The sequence below is a fragment of the Sturnus vulgaris genome, chromosome 16, assembly GCF_052056855.1.
Source record: "Sturnus vulgaris isolate bStuVul1 chromosome 16, bStuVul1.hap1, whole genome shotgun sequence".
NCBI lineage: Eukaryota > Metazoa > Chordata > Aves > Passeriformes > Sturnidae > Sturnus > Sturnus vulgaris.
Window position 1 is genome coordinate 7,505,462 of NC_142258.1, and position 21,746 is coordinate 7,527,207.

The 21,746-nt window shown below is 42.7% G+C and overlaps 2 protein-coding genes across 3 annotated transcripts in view; one reads left to right on the forward strand and one right to left on the reverse strand.

Moving 5' to 3' along the window:
- Positions 1-11,211, reverse strand: LYRM1 (LYR motif containing 1). 2 transcript variants are annotated; one of them, XM_014869113.2, is made up of 4 exons: positions 11,078-11,211; positions 3,899-4,057; positions 2,838-2,930; positions 1-1,342 (listed from the first exon to the last, which is right to left on the reverse strand). In XM_014869113.2, the coding sequence occupies exons 2-4, from the start codon at positions 4,055-4,057 to the stop codon at positions 1,226-1,228; spliced, it is 369 nt and encodes a 122-aa protein (XP_014724599.1). In that variant the 5' UTR covers positions 11,078-11,211; the 3' UTR covers positions 1-1,225. The 2 variants fall into 2 exon arrangements, with proteins under 2 accessions (XP_014724599.1, XP_014724580.1); XM_014869094.2 differs by lacking the exon at positions 11,078-11,211 and adding an exon at positions 5,784-5,914.
- The window catches only part of DCUN1D3 (defective in cullin neddylation 1 domain containing 3), an 18,944-nt gene continuing 8,384 nt past the window's right edge, over positions 11,187-21,746 (forward strand). Inside the window, exon 1 of the mRNA XM_014869067.2 lies at positions 11,187-11,313. The gene's annotated coding sequence lies outside the window, so the exon portion shown is untranslated. The remainder of the gene's footprint in view (positions 11,314-21,746) is intronic.

The following is a 21,746-nucleotide window of genomic DNA, read 5'->3' on the forward strand; positions in this document are numbered from 1 at the left end:
CATGTTTCAAATTTGCTTTATTTTGCCACTGTTAATGTCAGGCTGGAATAGGTTGTCCTTGAAGTGCTGTGGACTGTCTTAGGTAGTGTACAACACAGTGTGGCTCTTGTCCAAGTTTGGTCTCACTGGTATTTTCAGCCTAAAGGATGGAAGGCTCCCCTAACTTCCCTGAAAAGAACATGTCAATAGCCTGCTAAAGTCAGAGGACTGCAAAGGAGCCAAAACAACTGGTAGCCCGTGAAAGGAAAATTAATTTCATTTTACTTCTATTCATGAGGCACCTGGGAAACAGAAATACCCCTTAAACTTAAGAGACTTGTAGATACTTTCTTTTATTAAATTTAGGGTTCTGTCCATAAGAGTTAAAACCCAGCACTAAAATTAAAATAATAGTTGAGAAAGCCAGTGTTCTGATTATGCTGAAAAGCTGACCATCTGAAAACAGCCAGTGAGGACACCAAAGCATCCTAAGCTTGTTCCCATAGTGATATCCTAAAGGCATAGTTTTCATCCAGTCCATACATGGGAACTTGAGGAACCCAACACTGGAATGTTTTACTCAGACTTGTGTAATAGCATTCCAAACTTTGCATTTCACATCCACACCCTCTCCAAAGGAAGGGAGAAAAAAGCTGACATAGGGACTCTAGGCCACTCCTCTGCAGTTTGCCTAAAGGAAAAGGAGTAGTGGCACTACTGCTCTTTTCTACTGTCCAGAAACTAAACTTCCCCATAAGGGTATTGTGAAACTGGAATTCTCCTCCAGGGACAGCAGGGAGCAGAGAGGAAGGAGAGCAGGTACAAGGTGCAGTGACTGTATTCCTACTGGCATTCAGAAGCTCTGGAGGAACTGTGCTTGACTGTCCCAGACTTCTTGGATTTTGGCTGACCTTACACAAGGCACTGTCTTGAGTCACAACTGAGCACAGAGAACCCTATTACAGACAGAGTTTGAAATCCTGCTGCAGTTTGTCCTGATGTCAAAGTAAACTTTGTATCACTCCTCAGTCCTTAAAAAGTGTTACCTTTATTGACAAGTCAGTGGTTGAAATGTAATAAATACTAAACCAACCTTATCCATCATGCACAATGGATCAATTGGCTTTTTGGCATCAGGAAATGTGTGAGCAAGTGACCACACCATTCACAGTCGTGCACACAAATCACCTGGATTGCAGTTCACAGTTTAAAGGATGTGATTACACATCACAGCTTAAATGGTGGCTTATGAAACTTCATCATGGGATTTCAGGTATATTGGCTTAGAAATCTTCCTTAACTTTTCCTGGTGTCGCAATGTACGGCCTTGTTTATGGGCAAGGCCCATAGGAGGCAGATGGATCTGGAAAAGAAAATCCCACCAGTTAGGTGCATATTGGGAAGAAAATTGCAGACTAAGTTTCACTGAATTATAAACCATTTCTTCACACTTTGGAGAGGGTAACTCTATTGTCTCAAGCCAGGTTATTAGATTTCTAGGAGGACCACTCTCTGAGGAGTGATTAGTGGTATAACTTTCAGGCCCTAATTTTTCTGTTTATTAAAATCCTACATAAGCTAGGCCTTAGTAACTTAGTTTTGCAGTTTGATATCAGACTGCAATGACACCTGATGAAATAGGATTGCTGAAAATGTTCCAGAACAGTAAGAACTAGAAACCCTAAAAATTCTTGAGTAGATGTCTTGAATCACTGTGTGATTTATTCATACCTATCTAACAAGTCACAAAATAACCCCAAACTGTATGTATTGAAAGCCTGCCTTCTTACTGTCATGATTATATATATGGCACATTAAAATGCACGATCAATGTCATTGACTCCATAAGCAGAAGGAGCAATAGGTGACAGACTCTTCCTTTGATTGACAAAGTCTTTATATTTCATAAGACTGTTAGTGGGAATCAAGCAGCTGTAACCCCCCTAAATGACTGAAAAATGTAGGTGGTAGCAGTCAGGTGTTACTGTTGCTGAGGCTGTCATCCTGTAAGATGGGTGTTTAGGTGCAAATAGTAGTAAAAGCACTGACTAAAGCAGCAGTAGAGATTTCTAGAATCTGAAAAATAATAATCATCCAGTTTGTCTGAGAGAGCAGATCCTTTGGAATTTTGAAACCACTGCAGAGCATGCATTTTAGGCCCATTTCTAGGAACATTGTTTGCCAGCTGTGAATTGTTATTCTGTATACTGAAACAGATGGTAACAGTGACCATAGTCTAGGAAAGCATCTGATAATCATACTACTTAATTTTGACCAGGACTGCCTTGATAAGGAAACTATAGATGTGTAAATATAAACTCATCAACAGGAGTAGAGAGGATGTCTCTATGGGAGGCAGCCTAAACTATTACTGACAGAAGTGACTGGGTAGTGAGGAAACTGTATTGAATGATGCACTAGAAGACTTTGCTGCAACTTCCAGCATTTCAGTAATCTTGGACATGTTCTTCTGTAGAAAGTTAACAGTAATGTAAGCTATAAAAATTATTGTACCTATGGCATATGTAATTAGGTATTTTTGTTCTCTCATTCTCTTCTATTATTTGATTCCATTACCATGTTTTTCTATATTCACTGGTCAGCTAAATATTCAGAGGCCTTGGGAGTTGAGTTCATACAACTCCATTTAGGCTTTGACTCCTTATTTTGAGAAGAAATCCTCCATTTTACAGTGAAAGATAGAGAACATCTCAATGTAGATTTGGCTCTGCTTTAGCAAACATTTAAATGCCAGCTCATCTAAAAATGCAGTGCAGTGAGAGTGATGGGAACTGATGGTTTTGTTGTACAGGGAAAGCTCAGCAGGTATCAGTGAAGACTTCGTGATTTCTACTCACAGGTCTCGGGTAGGGGATGTTATAATGAAGTCCAATTTCTATTCTTGCCTCACATTCTTCTATGCACTGCTTAATCAGCTCTGGATCTGTTACCTGTAATGATCAGACAAACAAGTGTTTTATATGAGTACAGTAATTAGCAATTGGAAGCTCAAGTGTAAATGATGTACAGCATGTGGCTTTCCTTAGCTTATTTTGGCAAAGCCAAGGATACAATGATTGTATTGTGCACATCCATAAAAGGTAACATTGGTATTTTCCTCAACTCAGCAGTTCTGGGCTTGATGGTGCTGAATGTTAAGGCCCAAAGACTGTCAGGACTGAGGCTACAGCCAAACATGGTATTTTCTCTGTAAAAAGTCAATACACATATAAACTACTACTACATCAATGGAAAAACCATGCTCACCTGTTCATCACTCTGCAAGGTCACCAGTGGAAAAGACACTGCTTGGTGTACATTCTGTTACCAACCTATCCAGAAACTCTTTGAAGTCAGAAATGTGGTATGAATTATGACTTAATTTTTTTTAAATTTTGCATTACTTCAATTTAGCCCCAGACCACTATAGGATATAAAAAAGTGTTGTGATCTTGAATTACAAGAAGGGCCTTTGATTACCAGGGTTTGAAATGTCTTCCTTAAGAAAAAAATTAAAGTGCTTCTTTTAAAAGAAGTGCCAATAATTGCTGCTTTGAAAAGAAAAAAAGAAGCTGCTGAGCTCTGTTTGCCATTGCATGGGTAATGATACACTTAGCTAACTTTGTAAAGATCAAAAGCTGCTTCAATTACACAAGCAGTATCTTTGGAATTTAATTTTTTCTTGGCACTTTTTTTACTGAAAAAAGACCTTTTAGACTTCTACAGTAGTTAATGAAGAGCTGAAATGGTTTGAGTTTTCTCAAGGACGATATTTAAACTGTAACCCAAATACAACAGCATTTAAGGTGAATGAAATTTTGGGAACTCAACCTTTATATTCCTATCTTAGCATCCAACTATGGAGTGCAAAAAGCAAGAGGAGAGTAATTCAGAAATTCAACACCATGAGGACACTCACGTTTTTGTTTTTTCGGAATAATGTTCTGGCTTCATTTCTAATGTACTCTTTCTCTCTCATGGTTTCCTCTATCTGCCCTGATGCCGACTGCCAGTTCTTGGCTATTTGCAAAACCTTGCGGTAAAGGCCAAGAACTTCTTGTCGAGTTGCTAGTGTCATCTACAAAGACAAGACAAATCCCCCAACATATGCATGAACATTTGAGTTGCCAAAAGGCCAGCAAGCAGGACATTTTTTCACACCATTAAATTAGTATAAAAATATTTCTGCCATCCAAAGATATGCTGAGCTATATGAAAAAACCCTGAAATAGCTGTAAACAATAATTAGCTGTTGAAAGCTGAAGACTCAGTCCAGCAAAGTACTTATATAGATACTTAAATCTATCTCCATTCAAACAGCTTGAGCTCTTGCTCAGAGTTAAGCACTTGGTTTAGTGCTTTGCTGAATCAAGACTGGTACAAGAATGCCTGGGTTCTGTTTCACTGATGTTTTGCAACAGACATTGGGCAAGTCACCGAAACTCTACACGTCCCCCTTCCTGAGACATTGTTGTACCAATGCTGACCCTATCTTTGCAAATCTGTGAATGAAATACATGATAAAACCACCACAATATTGCTGAAAACTTGTATAGGCTCCAGGGGCTGAGAGGCTTATTTGAGATACCATGACAGTAGGCAGTAATGATTCAGCTGGAGTTTGATGTGATGAAAGGTATTTTATCTAAGCACTCAGGAGAGGCAGACTAACTGTGGATTTAGGAAAGTCCTGAATGTCTTGATTTTCAGAGACCTGTGTACCTGCTGAGCCCACTGAATCAGCCTCCAGGTGTGCTAAGACTATTTGTCAGAAGAAAGAATGAAATCTTACTCTTGCTTTATGTAAATGAATATTTTATCATATAGGTATTAAACTATTTCATGACAGACCACAAATATCCCTGAGACAAATCCACTTCTGGATAACAACATTTCTGCCATGGGTTAAATTAACAGAAACAATGACTTCTGCTTAAGGGGCACTGCAGCTGTCAAAGGCACCTTACTGTCCCAAAGGAAGGTGCAGCAGCACTGCCAAGGAAGTAAATGAAGGCAATGAGGAAAAAGTGTCAGGGACAGGACGTTATCTGGCTATCAGGATCCATTTGCCAACCTGCAGCTCTAATTACTGTAGGTGAATCTACCCTGAAATCAGACCTGTGTGCTGGGAATGGACAGTCTGGACACAGTAATTCAGACAGCCTGACCTTCCTTCTGGAGGGAGCACTCTCTTGGCCGTGAGGAAATACAGCACCTAATGCAGCTTCTTAACTACCAGCTTCCAAACTGCTAGAAATGCTTCCTAATGCAGCACTCAAACTACCATGGGAAGTTTGGCAGTGTGCTATGGCTCAAATCCCTGCAGCCTGCGGCAATTTCTGGGATTCTGGGTTGTAAAAGAGGGGCTTCAGCCAAAGGCTTCTCAGGCTGTACTGTTCTTGTGCTGCTGCCTCCAGCACAGTAGCTGATCAGAACCAGCCTCCTGTGGCTCCAGACACACACACCCTCTTTCCCTCACCAAAGCTGGAATTACAGATGCTAACCTGAATGCAGGATTTGGCTCATGGTTCTTTTTCATAAGAAATTCTAAACTATAAATTACTAGACTTATCTTAACCGTTACTGTGATCTAAAGACCTTTTGTGGTTTCAAGAACTATTTTTCTCTGATTCTTAAGAACGAATATTTTTGGTTTGCTATTTATATTTTAACATGTTTAACCAATCATATATTTCCCCCCAGATAGAAATTTATTCTTCCTACACAGTAGAAAGTACTTCTAGTAAATGTTTATGGTATTTCTAGGAAATAAATTCCACAATAATATAACTAGGTAGTCTCACCTCATCAAACACTTTGGAGTAAATGCTTCACTTTATCCACTCTAGAGCTCCATTTCAGGCAGTGATATCAGTCAGACATGAAGGCACAGATGTACATGTATCTGAAAAGTCACTGCTTCCCCCTGCTAGGTGTGTATTTTGTGCAGAAAAGAAACAATTCCGTTTCAAGGGTTAACCCAGCACAAGCAGAGTCCCAAATCCTAGCCTCACCTAGAGCCTCTCCTGAGTACCCCATCTGCTTTTACCTGAAGGTGTCACCTCTGAGAAGCTGATAACAGCTTAGGTTTTCACGTAATCCATAAAGAAAATAAAAGGAACAATGCTAGGGGTAAAAGTGTTTAAAATACAAGTTTCAATCCCGATCTATGCATCAGACAATTTCCAAGGTGACAGCTTGAGACAGCACATGTCCTTTGTTCAGAAGTGACTACACCTGCTGCCCTTGGATTTTCAACATACCAAGAATCTGTTTATAAAGATTTTATTGAAAAGTCCAGAACCAACAACTATTTATCCCACTTCCAGTCCCCCAGGTACAACTTACTCTTTTGTTCTTTAACTTCTCTATGCTGCAATTGCTACAGAACTGTGTAGCCCCTCATCTAGGCATGGGCTGCACTTCTGCATTCTTGCTCTCCTTCCCACATATGCTGGATGATGTAAAAGACATTAAGCAGCTATTCATGTATACTCAGCAACCAGCTGCTCACAGGGCTCAGTCAATAATTCTTAACGTTACAGACCTGTTCATAAGCCATTTCTGCAAAGACACATAAATGAAGGTATGAGGAGCCCTTCACAGATTGAGGACTTCTGTCTATGACAGGAAAGGATGAGAACAAATAAGACAAAATTCAAAGCCTGGGTCAGATTCTGATCTGAGTAGGAGTATAAATAGGGAGTAATTCCACTGAGAACAAAATTACTTCCAACTTTAAATGTTGTAAATGAGATTGGAATTTTTCCTTTGGTATAAACAGAGCCCACACTGACAGAAATGTAAGTGATGGTACAAGTCATGTATCAGGTGTAATTTCATCAAGTGACACTACTTGTATTAGTTTTGTGGGTGTGCAAAATGATTCTGAGTGGGATAGAAAGGAAGATAAGGGAGGCTTTCATGTCCTTGGAGTTACTCATCTTGCAACTTACATCTTTGGCATTTAAATCATAATTATATTTCACATCTCTGGAATGCTAAGTGGATGTTACACCACTTTCCCACTAACACCCATCTTGTGGTAGTCACACCCATTGTTTAACTTCTACCACCCTTCATTTTACTGCAGCATGCAACCCACAGAGGTTAACCACAGGCGTTTCTGTCAAAAAGTACAGGGCTATTGTATTAGCTGAGCAAATTTCGGGTGTTTACTGCCACAAAGCAAACCAGGAGAGGTCAAAGGTAGGTGTGTCCGCACAGCGGTGTCAGCGGGGAAAAGCAGGAGGTCGCAGTTGGGAGCCCACTGTCGGGCTGCGGGCTCTGGAGGGAAGCCAAGCGTGGCCTCCCAAACAAGCCCTGCTGGATGCTGGGGCAGAGCTGTAACGCTGCCTCGGTCTCCATGCAACCCCCTCTTATCAACACCTGAAACATCCCATTGTATCCAAACTCCAAAGGAGATTTGAGCAGTTAATCACTTACTGCATGGTGAACGTGCACATTTTTTTCACTGTTAATTAAAACAAATAGTCCCTTAGACTATAAAGTGCAGTAGGTCTTTCTTTCAGGAAACAAATACACATTCCTTTGGATTGTTAGATGGTTGACCCAAAAGTTCAAAAATCTAAATAATCAATGCAATACTAGTCTTATTTTGCTATTTTGCAGGCTTGTCTAGAATTTAAACTATAAGTTCATATAAAAATCATAAAAGGAATCTGCCAACTGCGCTGTACAATGACTCCACCAGTGTAGTGTCAAAGCACAGCTAAGGCAGAAGACAGGCTGCACCAAGACTGGCTGCAGATCCAGGAGCAGCTAAACCACAGGTACTTCCCAGTAGGGGATGCTTGGCTGGGAACACATGTCCAGCACTCTCCTCCTCTGCACAGCTCCTTTGGTGAAGTTGTAAGTCTATTTTATTTCATCCTTTCTTCTCGAGTCAAGCATTAGCTACTCACTTTAAGCATAAAATCTGCCAGCAGTGAGTACATAGAGGATTTTAGAAAATAAAGGGTGAAAGGAAGAGCCCATGGGGAAAAAAGGATATTTTAAAACAATTGATCTCTTCTTTCACATCCCAGCTAACTGGGGCATGCTTTAGTAACACACACCTAGTGCTGGTGCTGAAACTAGATTTGCTTAGGGGAGGTGGAGAACAAAACCCTGCATGAAATAATTTGAAAAGGCAGCTCTGAATTTCTCAGATGTAAAATGTTTTATTTAAGAGCAACACAACTTCTATTTAACAGCTGGTTTGCTACTGGCAAGGAATCTAAAGACACAATGACAAACTGCTGGGCTGACTGCCTTCCAAATTAAGCTGTGGTCACATCTCTGTTACTGAGGTAAATGATGTAATTCAAGACCATGGTGTATCAACGCTGTAGTAGGGAACAGCACCATGTTCCATACTAGCTGCCCATAAGACAATCCAGCCTGTATGCCAATCTATAGCTCCCATTTTCAAATGCACTCTTTGGCTAATATTTATTTAAAGAGATGCAGAAAAATTTACGTATCTGGGGTTTTTTAAAGGAGCTAAATGATGCCACTTAGCTAAAAAGTGATCTGCAGTCTCTCTCCTGCTGCTAATGCAGCAGATAATCAATCATTCCTTTCAGAGCTCTCCACAGCAACAAGAGGTCAGTAATCCATATTCATCTTTCATGCAAGTCTGCCAAAATGATTCTGTGGTTCCTAAGACAGCAGTGGATTTGGGCTGTCATTTCCTTGAGGGACAACAACTCAGACAATGAGTTCCTGTGGTACAGGGGGCAGAGAAGGGGTCACAGATTCCTGTGATAGCTGGGTAGGTCACATGCCTTCCAGCAATATTAAGTTTCAAAATCTAGTTTTCACAAAAGTAATTTTGTCTTCTTTTACTCAAATCAATGACTCAGTGGCCTGTGACAGTACCCTGCAAACACTGACCACGTGTGGCTGCAGTATGTACTGGTGAAGTGAAAACTTCATTTGATTTTCATTCTTTATTGAACATTCATTGCTTTTTTTAAGATTCAGACAAAACCAATTCCTAGCAAAACCTGAATCACAGCTAAAGTATTCCATCTCCATGTGGTGAAAAATGACTAGAATGAAAGATCATGTTCTTCCATGATGGTGTTACATCCTCATTTCTACCACTGACACAAGCCTGTAAATTTCCAGACATTCCCATCAATTTGACTCAAAGATTTATTTCTCACTCTTTCCATCTACAAGCTGCAATCATAAATATATGCAGATTTGGTGAAAAAGAATGAAGTTACTGAACCAATATATTCTATAATGGTGTCTAAAAGTAGGGTGACTTTCACAGAATTTAGAATTTTGTCATGCCAGTGTCTTTCTGCTGGCAAACTGAAGAGATCTGAAACCCTGAAACCTCTGAACCAGACTCCCTAAGTTATTGTACTCACATTGTTCATCAACTGGGATGGGAACTCTGCTCTTCTATCTGTGCCTCAGATATCTGACTGAACTCAGACCTCTTTTAAGCTTGCTCTTGCATATGGAGCAGTCTTTTGATCAGAAAAAGCAAACTGCATGCAAAGAGAATATAATTAAAAAGTAAAAGCAAGGACATGGATTTTATCACCGTTTCCTATGTCAGTTCAAATAAGCCAATTCACACAAAATTAAGGTTCTACAACATTCTTTTCACTTGAATAAATGAAAGTGGAAACTCTTAACTAGTTCCTTTTTATCACTGGGTTTTAAATCTCTTAGTCTGAGGTGGTTGAGGCACTATCTGGTTTTAGTAGGACATAGAGACTTGCCCTGGGAGTGGCCTCCTGTGCTGCAGGAGCCTCAGTAAGAACAGAAATGCTGACTTAGACTTGGGAAAGAGCAAGGGAAACAAAAAAAATTGCTTTACTTATTTCTTAGCTTTCTCATGAAAAGCACAGTGTCCAGGTAAACTCTAAAGCAATATGAACTTGTCTCTAGTCTTGTCCAATTCTGTTGTTCATGCTTGAATATCATTTTCTTCCCCGTGTGTTTAGTTCTCTATTACTTACAAGCAGAGAAAGATTTTAATGCAGACTGAGAAATTTAGCAGAGAAAATGAATTCTCAGCTATCCTTGGATGGCCTTGCTTATATAATATAGAAGCATACAGAAATATAACAACATGGACACAAGCTCCAGTATAGATTTATGCACCTTATTCATACTTTGGCTTCCAGCCAAATGCAACTGAATGCATGAATAGGAATATTTCCCAGCATTGGAAACACTCCCAAGCTCGAGAACAGGTATAAATATTAATGCTACCAGAGACAAAATCCTCCCTGACCCTTTTCTTACTTAATTCTGAGGGTCACTCAGTGAAACTCATTGATAGACATGATTTTTAGTTGCTATTTGAGAACCATAGCAGGGCTATGGGCATGGAGGGCTGTGGGTCACAGAATCAGGCGAGTTAGAAAGAGGCCATTGAGTCCAGTCTGTGACCAAACACCACCTTGGCAACCAGCCCATGGCACTGAGTGCCCCGTCCAGTCTTCTTTACCACCTCCAGGGACGGCGACTGCACCACCAAACTGGGCAACCCGTTCCCGTGTCTAATCACCCTTTCTGTAATGTTCTTCCTCATGTCCAACCTAAACCTCCCTTGGTGCAGCTTAAGACGCTGCCTTGTCCTGCTGTGGGCACTGAGCCATGTGGGCTCGGAGCGCTGTGGGCACTGATGGCTGCGGGCAGTGAACGTTGTGGGTCGATGAGTGCTGTGGGCACTGAGCACTGTAGGTCAGTGAGCGCTGTGGGCACCGAGGGCTGTGCACATTGAGTGCTGTGGGCACCGAGCACTGTGGGCTCGGAGTGCTGTGGGTCACAGACCGCTGTGGGCACCGAGCACTGTGAGTCACAGAGCACTGCCCCACGGCCACTGTCACTGTCAAGATGGCGCTGCCGCCCCCCCCAGCCTGGAGCCTCGCGGCCACTAGGGGGCGGTGCCGGTGGGGGCGTCCTTGCGCCCCCTGGCGGATGGGGCGGCCCTACCCCCGCAGCTGGGCGGAACCAACGCGCGAAGCAGAGCGGGGGGGTAGGCCCACCGCACGCCCCTCCGGCCTCTCCCCTCCCTCCGCCCTCCCCGCGTGTACGCCCGCCTTCCTCCCCCTCCCCGCTTTACCTTGGTGCGGTCGTGCCGCGGCCCCGCCCCGCCGCGTGCCCCCTCTCCGGTGGGCGCGGGAGGCGCGAGCCGCCGCCTTCCCTGCCCTCACCGTGCGTGCGGCGTCGCGCGCACCGCCCCTCGCACGGTACGCCACGGTACATCACGGCACGTCACGGCGCGTCACGGCGTGTCCGCCAGCTGAGCGCTCGCCCGGAAGTGATGCGGTGGAGGCAGAGCCGCTCGGCGCCGCGGAGGTGAGTGAATTGGACCGAAGCTCTTCCCGTCCGCCCGGGCTGCGGGGGAGCGGCGGCGGGGGCGGCGCGGGGCTCGGCACGGCTCGGGCGACGGAGCGGGCGGCGGGGTTCGTCCGTGGCCGCCGCGCTGGTGCTCAGCCCCACCGGGGCCGGTTGTGCTCCCGGGGCCCCGCGCCGCCGCCCCCTCACGTCAGGGCCCCCCGAGCCGCAGCCCTGCAGCGCCGGGACAGCCCGCCGGGAGCGGCCGGACAGGCGCTGCCCCGGTGCCGCAGGCGGGGCGGTCCCGGCCGGGCGCCGCTCCGAGCGGTGCCGGTGGGGTCCGGTGCCGCCGGGCCGTGCCCACCCCACACTCATCCCTGAGCGGCGGGGCTGCCTCGCCCCGGGATTTGGTTCTCCTGGTTTTTTCTGTTCCGATGTTCCCCCCGTCTGCGGGGTCCTAAAACGTCTCTTGCGGTGGTCGCTGCGGGCAGCTCCGCAGCCCCCCAGGGCCGGGGAGAGCGGCTGCTTTGTTCGGGTGCGCTTCGTGCCCAGCCTTCTCACGTGTCACGCTAGAACGTGAATGTTCCTAGTGTTTTCAGGAGAAAGACAGAGCAATAAACTGTAAAGCGATTTATTTCCAAGGTAGTCCTCGCTATCTGAACATACCCTCTTTGCACAGCCACTTTTTTTTCCTGCTTTGAGCTCTCCCTTCCTCCCTCCCCTGAGTGTGTTTACCCTTCCTGTGCAAGCTGCAATCTGCATTAATCACTCTCTGGGGCTGTGGTGGTACTAATAAGCTACTCGTAACAACTTCAATTATAACTTGCATAATCAGTGTTTCGAGCAAATACTGGTTGGAAGAATATGCCTATCCTATCAGTCCTGTGGTTGCTGGAAAGAATCATTGATTATCTTTTAAATAGTTAACACAGCTGATATGCTGCCCTTCAAAATGTTACATTGATAACTGTACAGGCTGATGCCAAGTGTCAGAATACAGCATTGATCCACAGACTTTTTTTGAATGGCAGTGTCTGTCACATAATTTAAAGGGGCAATGAGTTAAGTGCTCTGAAAAAAAAAAGGGGCCGTAGCTGTACAAACAAAAAGCACAGAATTGCCCTACCTTTTTGAAAATTACAGGCCTCAGTGGCATGGCCTGTATTTTTTGACCAAAAGACATTGTCTAAACAAATTCTTACGTGTTTAAAAACCCCTTTTTTAAACAGTTAATGTGTAGTTACAGTATTTGTATTTTATTTGGGCTACAGCAATGGGAAGAGAGAGTTTCTGAGTACTTGTATCCCATGACTGCATCTGAACACTGCTGCGTGTTTCCCTGGTGAATGATAATCCTCAGAAAAGGAAACACAGTTCCTTAATTAAGATTGCATATGAAAGTGAAGAGATCTGACCTCATGTTCTTGTCAATTCTGTAGTCTGTCCTCAGTCTCCCCCACACAGGTGTGTCGTGGTGGTCTGTGGGAAACGTTCACTTTTACTTGACGGGCAGCTCACAGCCTAAAGCAAAGGTTTTCTGCACATCAGCAGAAAAAGGAGAGCTTGTGATCTGTGTTGAATTAGTTCAGATTTGCAAAGTGCAACTGGCTTTACAAACTTACTGCAAATACTGGCTCTTATAATGATTTCTAAAACTCTGATTATTTCCTAATAGCAAATTGTATGTAGGCATGAATACTGTAATTCTTAAAAAAAACCCAACTAACACAACTAATAACAGAGGAACTTACAGCTTTGGTACTACTTGGCTGCTTTCTTTGTGAGACTGACAGCTTGCAATAAGAGCTGTAATCAGCTCATATAATCAGGATCTTCAAGGCTGTATTAGGTGCCTTTTCTACCCAGATTCTTGCTTTATTTTGAAGTTGAATGTTGTTGTGTTGATTGTTGTGAGCAAATTCTCAATGATTTATGTCAGTAGTTCTTATAATTTGTTGATCTTGGAAATTCATTAATTATTACATCTGGCTTCCATTCAGCATGAATTGTGTTGAAAAAAAGACGATCAGATGAATGAATGACTTTGAGAGAGAATTAAGAACAACTCTTTTGGAAGATCCTCATTGAAATTAATTGAAGAAGTATATATTGAGCAAAAAGGTCTTCCAGACAGTTTAACAGATTTTTAGAATGTGTTCTGACGAATTTGAGAGTGGATAAGGGAGAGGCTTGGTTCTGCTCCTTCCTTTTGTTCAGCTTAAGGAACAGGAAGAAATCCTCTGTGTTGGAGATATGTATAGGGACAGTAGGGTATAAAAGGGGATGGAAGAGGGGACAGACACGTCTCCTACACTTGCATTTCCTCATGACAGAAAAGAATGCACAAAGGGTTTGGATACAGAGATTCACGGCTGCAGGTCAGAAGGCGTGAGAGTGCCCCAGCACTCCTCAGATCTCTCCCACACTGAAGCACCCGATTTTCTTTATCGGTTCTAGGGAAATGTTGGTAAATTTAATTTGGAGCCTTGGAGCACTATAAAATCCATCATGATAGGGTTTTGGCAGTTTGTAAGAACTTGCAAATGGCAGAAACAATGTTATTGTTTCTTTAGGCACATGGGTCTCTACGTGAATGTAACAGGAAAACTGAGTAAGAAGAGACCATAAAAATAGAAGTATAGGATGTTAGAAAAACAGTCCTTTCTTTCATCCTCAGAAATACAGGAGCTGAATATTGGTAGCCAGAGCTCTTGGAAGGCTGAAAGAACAATCTGTAAACACTTGAGGGACTTGGTAGTCACAGGAAGATAAGGGGGAACCCCCTTAACAATTTCATCAGAATTCTCTGGCTGGGCTCCTTCTTTTTGGCTGCTTCTCCCTAGGGGTCTGCATCTTATCTCTCTGGCTTCCTTTCCTCTATTTGCCTCTGACTAATAGGCTTTGTCTTCTGGTTACTGGAAGTCTAATAAGTTCTTTTGTCTCTTACCCCTTCCTCCTTTTTAAAAATACTAGATTAATGGCTGTTATGTTTTGGAGACTGTATGTGTTGGTGACATGGATTAATTGTGTACTTGACTCTTAAGTTACCCAGCAGTAATGACATATTAACTTGACTTGAAACAATGGTAATTTCATGGCAAATGTTCAATGCAAATGTTGCCTTCTGGTAAAGTGCCAACTGCAATTTACCCCCTGTAAACATGTGACACAAGTAAACTGTCTATGCAGATTTTCTCAGTGTCTTCTGTACAGTGAGTCGTCTTGAGAGCGTGTCTTATGAAACAGTCAGTGATTTCTCCTTCCTCCCTATCTTTTGTCTCTTGCTTGAGTCAGGTAATTACAGATCTGGGTTGAAACCTTCCCAGGGAGTGATCAGGAAAGCCAAGACTTGGAGATGTGCTGCCATTGCTCACTGGCACCTTGGCTTCCCCCTTCCCTGTGGAGGGTTTGTGGATCCACTCGGCCCTTGGTTATGGGCTGTGGGTGAGCAAATGGGAGAGCCCCAGGCAGGTGGGGGCTGGCAAAGCCAAGGGGAGCTCTGATTTCCCCTGCACAAGTGCCAGTGTTCGTTGTGGTGACATGAGGAGGTTCTCCTTGTCACGTGTGGCTTTGGTGTGACAGTGTGGTGATGATTTTACATTCTGGTCTCAGTGCTGGCCATAACAGAGCAAATAGGGATCCAAAGCCTCTTGCCTAAAATATAATCTGAGAATTGACCCGTTTAGGTCTCCATTTTATCCATGTGTCTTGGAGGGCAGCTGTCCAGTCCAATGATCTACATATTAAAGGAAGCAGAAAAATCTGGATTTTAGTTAAGGGTTGTTTAATTGTAATGTTTTGCTGCTAGAAGAATGATAGTTAGGGGACTACTTAGATGTAAGTGTTAAAGAACTGTTTCACAGAAGTAGGAAAACTGTAGAGAAACCAACAAAAGCATAGGTGGTGAGACAGGATTCCAGTAAAGAGAGTAAGCTAGTATAATCTGGTGTCTCAGAAAGAATGGTTATAAATGCTGTTCTGTCTACAGCATCTGTTTTGTGAAAGACAAAACTTACTTTGCAAAATGTGAGAATGCTGTTCCTGACCTCCTGTCACAGTTTGTTATTCCCACAAAGTCAGACTGCCAGAGACAGTATGACAGTCGTAGTTGTTTGTTGTCTCACTTTTCCTGTTTAGTGAACATAAGTGGGTTTTTTTGAACCAAAAGGATTATGTGCTCCTGAAATATACCAGTCTTATTTTTGCATCCATGTAGTAGCAGAAAGTGACAGTTTTTAGTTCTTTCTTTGAATTTTTTTTGTGTGTGGTGCTTTTCCTCCTGCAACTTTGGAACTTGCAATGCAGTCAGTCTTATCCTTTTGTTTTAAAATGGAAGGGGAGGGAGAAAATCATCTTAGCATCTATGATTATGGGAGGCATGTGTAACTTAGTAATAGACTCACAAACGCTAATGTCCTAGCTCTTAGTTTGATCATATGCTGGCTGTTCAATATTTTCATTGCCAACGAGTCTGTACAGAAAGCCTCGAGTGTTCTGGATCAGCATATCAATGGGTGGCCTGGAGTGCCAAAGGTCTGATGTATTCCAGCTTCCAGCAATTACTTGTGTTTGGATTTAGTGGTTATGTCTCATGAAGCACAGGGTAGTTACCTACACACCTGGTCTCTTGTGGGGCACAGGATGTCGAGAGGAATCAAGGTTATGTGAAAAATTGTGAAAAAAAGTGTGTGTTGGTTGAAGCTGTCACCAGATTTCTCAAGGAGAGGTGAGAGTCTTTGTTAAAATTGATGACCAAGTTAAAGCACTCAAAGGAGCTCCTTTGAAGCTACTGATACAGTTAGCATCAAAATACTGCAGAATCCTTTGTATGGTGGGAAATGTTGGTGTTGTTCACTGAAATGGGGAAGTTGCAAATCAAATCAGGAGAATTAGGGCTTCTGCAGATGGCTGTGTGTGTTTTCTGCTTTAGAAACTGCAGTCAGTTTAAAAATCCAAGCATATGCTCTTAAGGCACTTTCATATGTCTGTGCTTTCACTTAGAACAATTTGTTGTACATAACTTAGATATGATTCCAGTGTTTATGTGGTCAGCTGGTACTGAAGTTCCTACACAACTGCGTGCAATGCGTGATTCTTTTGGCTGTCAGCCTGTAAACTGTGTCACACTCACTGAGATGGCCAGTGGGCCTTCTGTAAACTCCTTATGAGCGTCTGCTGCCAGCAGGGATCTTATGAGGTGGCCTGGCTCTGGTCTTTAAACTTGTCCCTTCAGTGTTAGGTGTTGTGTGGGTCACTGTTCTCACAGCTGCTTGCTGCTGGAGAAGGGAGACTATTAACCAGAGCTGCTGGAATGGTTTCCTTTTTTTGTGTAACTGCTGTCTTTTCTTCATTGTTGAGAACAGTAAGAAATATGAAGTTATTCACTTACTACAATTAGTTTAAAGCATATGGTATTACAGGAGTCACTTGCTATATACCTGAATTATATTCCACTGAATGTAATTGGTGAAGGCGCCTCAGACACTTCAAGGTGAAGTCTGATAGCTGAACTTAGGGTAGAAGAAAATCTGTGCACACTTAGCTCAGTTTAAAAGTAAATGTTGTTCTTTCCATTGCTAAGTAGATTGTAGACCGAGGTGGTTTTTCAAAGTTATTCTGGTTTGGCTGCAGATAGCTGCAATTTTCTGTAGGTTAATTTGCAGAATGGATTGGATTGTGCCAGGGTAAGGTAAATACTTGTAGCACAACTACTTTCAGATGCTTTCAGTTGGATGCATCTCTGTCCAGAGATATACCCAGGGGCTGTGGTGTTTTTGGTCACGTAATCTGCAGTTTTGCTGTAGAGATGTGAACTGGTTGTATCAGCACAGAGTAGCTCTTCCCCTGGCATGAACTGCTTTAATTATTCATTATACATACTGAGGTGTTAAAGGTCTGTCATGCTGTGCAAAAGTAAGTATACCCTGGAAAAATACTGAAGTATTATTATTTTACAACCCTTTGGATATGAAAAGGGGAAAAAACACACGAACTCGCATTAGAAGATTATTTGCTTTTTTGAACATGCTGGACCTTGTACAGCCTTTGACAAGGATCTCGAAGGAGAAGACGAGTATTGGTAGTTTTTAAATGGATGGAGATAAATTGCTCAGTGACTGAGCCTTTGTTTTTTGAAAGTGGTTGAATTATGTGCAGTGAAATAAATGAGTTTGTTCATGTCTGAGTATGTAAGAGGTAGGGAATTGGATGGAGTCTGATTTGGGTTCTGGTTTCAGCTTTACTGAAAGCTGACTGCATGATCTTTAACAGCCCTCTTGTTTGGCTATCTTGATTTCCCTTCTGCCCATTGTCTTGCTCATAGCTTAAATAGACTTCTCAAAACAAGTACTGCTGCTGCATGAATTAGTTCATTAATTTATTTACATTACAAAAGCACCTGAAGGCACCCTTCTAAAATTACATTCTGTTTAGCTAACCGGACTTGGGTTTGTTCTTTGAAAATACAATAATCCTAACAAATCATTCCACCCACCTAATAAAGTAAGATGAAGCACATAATAGGAAACAATTGAAAAGTTTTTAGTGGGGCCAAATGGAAAAACAATGAGAAGTAATCAGTAAGTAAGGTATTGTGTGGTTAGAGAATGTAAAGGGAAAGTGGGGATTCAAGGATGATGCATTTGTCTGCTGAAAAAGCTACTTAAGAAAAGTATCTTCCATAAGAAAAAGTAGTAAGGTGCTTTAGTCTTCCTCTGCCTATAATTTTTCACATTATTATTCATTTTTCCTTAAGCTAGCCTTAGACAATTAGCTGCACACAGTGAACTACAGATCTGAAACATCTGTTCCACTTTTTCTTGAGACTACTTGAACTTTGGAGATGAAATGTGGTGTCATGCTCTGTGAGTGCTTGCAGAGTCAGGTGCTCTTTAGCAGAGCAGAAAACAGGTTTCTTCTGCCCAGTCTTGAATGGAAAAATCGCCTTTGATGAGTCAGCTCTGGACTTGGAGTGACAGCACACCAGGTCACGGCTCAGGTATTTTAAAGAGACTTTTGCCTCTGTTCTGGTGACTGAGGGAGAAGAGGAAGAGATTTAGTGATAACTCTGATTCTTGGCCCTGAGACTTGGCCCAGCATTATGGACTGTAAATGTGGTGAAGTTGTTTCTGTTTTTTTTTTTTTTCTTTGTATTTTTGTACCTGTATTTCCCTTTCAAAGGGGGGAGGTTAAGCCTTTTCAGTATGATCTTTGTCAGAGAAGTCTGCTTCTCATTTGGGAAAGTATTCAGGCTTCCAGTATAGCTGTTGCCTGGCTTGGTTTTCCCCTAGACTGCCATGTAGCCTTCTGCCAAGTGGCAGCTGGAACTCTGCATGGTGCCTTTTCAGGTGTCTGTAAAACTAGCTTCTACTCTATGCAGGCATGTTCTGTAGAGACAAATTTTACCCAGTTTGATCACGTTTCTAAAGCTGTTTTGTTTCCAAAGCTCAAACTGAGGTTGATCAGAAATAGTTTTGTTATCCTGGTTTGGAACAGATCGGTAAAGTTCTCATGTATCTGCCCACAAAACCATTACTGTCTGTAATTCATTGAAAGGTTCTTCAACTGCAGGAAGCCTCACAAACTAATAATTCATTTTAACTAATTGCAGCAGGACTTTCCTGCTTTTAGACTTCCTCTTGAGTAACTTTGCATAAGTGTATTTGTGCAGCAGTGGCGTGGAGCAGATCAGTGTGACAGACAGGTGCTAGTGCAGCGCTTGGCTGGGGATGTGGTGGGGTGTGTTCTGGGCTCCTGACAGCCCATAATGTGCCATTGTCCTGCACTCAGAGGGTTTCTGCTGAGAAGGTTTCATTGCAGGTTCAGACTTGAAATAAGCAGTTTCCATAACGTGCCGGCTTTGACTGAAGTTTGGTTCTTGCTATAACACTTGTGCACCAAGTGCTTGGTGCTGTAGTGTAGAACTCTGAACTGCACAGTGAAAGCTTCCACGTGTCGAGCTGATCCTCTCAGTTTCTGCCTGCTAAAGAGGGAAACAATACTATTGATCCTTCACCGATTCCCCACAGGAGAGCAGAGAAAGTTGTCTGGTGAGAAGGCTGCCTGCTCTTACCTCTGGGAAAGCTGCTGGGGGTGTGGAGGGCCTGCACTGATCCTCCTGCCCAGTGCTCAGGAGAGCGAAGTCCCAGGGGCTTAGACACAGGTGTGAAAAGAGGCAGGTGAACAAAACAAAGGCCTCCATCATCCCAGGGGTCCACATTATTTGCTTACTTATTTCCCCGTGGGTTGGTGAGGGATTGCTAATGAGCAGTGCAGGCTGTTGTCTGAGTTACTGTGCTGTGATACTTCTGCTCCACAGCAGCACAGAGGGAGGAGTGTTGGTGACCACAGCCTGCAGCTACACCTTGCAGCTCTGGCCCAGGGACTGAACCAAAACCTGTGCCACCAGCGTGCCAATGCTTCTGTCCCCCCCTGCTGCACTCCCTGTACATGATTTAGGCTGAAGTCAGTGCATTGCTGTGCTATGGCAGCCTTTAAATACAGCCTTGAAGAGCTTGATCTTTTAACTGCTAGCTCGTACTAACTTTTTGTTCCATATCCCATAATTGTGTTGTCAAAGTTTCCACATGCTACTACATTAAAAATTTAAAAAAGGTTAAGTGGACAACTTGGAAGAATAGAAATAAGAAAGGGGAAGAATTGTAGCTGGAGGTTCTTACATGTTAAAATTTCTGGCTCCAGTCAGTGTGCGTGTGTATAGGTCAGCCAACAAGGAAATTACTTCAAACAACCTGAAAAAGTTTGGCTTTTGCTGGGTAGGGCTGATCTCCATCAGATTCAGCTTCTTTTGAACTTGAAATAAGTGTTTGCTTCCAGTATGTGCAGTAAATTGACTGGAAATGTAGATTTGGTGGATCATGGGATCATAGATATCTTCCAAAGAAATACAAGTATGTTTGAAAAGTAGTTTATTTCAAAAAGTTGCCATGACAATGATTTTTCAAAATGTGAACTGTAAAATGTTTATATAGGTTCCTTGGGAATGAGGCTGCACAGCACCCTGTGCTCCTCCCTGGTGATTTATAAAAGGAATTATTTAGATGCAGGAGGCCAAAAGAAATTAACACAGATGTGCCAGATGTTACATTTTCTTAAATTCTTGAAATTCATGGGATGCTGTGGTCAAATAGGAAGAAATTCAAGCTAGTACTTCCACCATGAGAGAGGCAGACACTTGTCTGTTCCCTTGCATGTTAAGCTGCCTGGTGGCTGTGCACCCACTGGAGTGTCTGCTAACAGAGCTGTGAAGCCATGGAGGAGGGAAAAGGGGCGTTTGGTTGTGTGGAAGATGAGGTTTGGGACCAGAGTATATAAACCTAGTGTGAAGTAGACTTTTTGATCTTCATCTCAACAGTAATTGTCTAAAAATGATTCAATGGAGATACACACACAGAGCAAAAAACATATGAGTGAAAGTAGCACTCCAGAGTTTCCAGGCATTTTGAAATGTTTGGGGCTTTTGAGCTCTATCAGCAGCTTTGGTCTGAACTAGGTTTTATGTGTCAGTCAAATTTTCCTAATCCAAATGTAGGATCAGGTTTGGGGAAAACTCATGTGGAGATTGGCATGTGTGAAAAGACCTTGTTTCATGGTTGTATTCCTACATTCACCCACCTCTTTCTGCTGAAGGATGCTCTGAACAAGCTAATGTTCCTTCTTGTTTCCCAAGAAGTAAATCTCATGTAAAAAGTAAGTATGCAACAAGGCAACTTTTGATCATCTGTCTGCTCCCTAGATGTAAGAGCTGTAAAAACGAGATGTTTTAGTGTTTCTGTTAGTATGGCAGAGCAGGGGAGCATTGCCAGAGATTTCTTGTTTGTTGTGTTTTTCTACTAGATCAGATACAGAGGTGTTGACTAGGGCCTGCAGTTGCAGCTCTTGCTACAAAAACCAGACATGCCTTTGTCTGTCTTCTCTTCAGAGCTTCCTAGTTATACAGCAGAGCTGCGAATTTAAGAGAAGCAGAGTTGAGCCAGCTCGACTGAACATGGGAAAACAAACATGGAAAAGAATGTGCTAGAGAATGAAAAAAGAGAATTACTCTCCAGACCCAAATTATGCTTTGCTAGGTAGCAGCTGTCTGGCATTCACAGATTAAACAGCACTCAGCTAACATGCAGTGGCAGTGATAGCATGTCCTCTGCTTTGCTTTGAGTGCATGAAATGAGGAATTAACTCTCCCATGCTGAAAGCCATGAAAGTATCCGGAAGTGTGTATTTACTCCTAACAAACATTTGAATTTGTTTGTTGTATGGTTCATATGACAGTGCAGAGTTAATGGTGTAAATGCTACTTTGTAAGTCAAAAAAGTGAAATAGTATTTTATAAAATGACTCTTTGAGCAAATGGAGTTTGACTCTGAAGGGTTTTATTAAATACACAGTTGGTTCTCAGCGATTTGGTGCATTTCATGGTTTTCATAGCCTCTTCTAAA

What these genes read in the sequence shown, in the direction of transcription:
- LYRM1 (XM_014869113.2), bottom strand. Translation starts at nt 4,057, where the DNA reads ATGACACTAGCAACTCGACAAGAAGTTCTTGGCCTTTACCGCAAGGTT. An exon ending in TATTCCGAAAAAACAAAAAC is followed by an intron (nt 2,931 to 3,898) that starts GTGAGTGTCCTC and finishes TGATCATTACAG; the next exon opens with GTAACAGATCCAGAGCTGAT. An exon ending in ACATCCCCTACCCGAGACCT is followed by an intron (nt 1,343 to 2,837) that starts GTGAGTAGAAAT and finishes TTTCTTTTCCAG; the next exon opens with ATCCATCTGCCTCCTATGGG.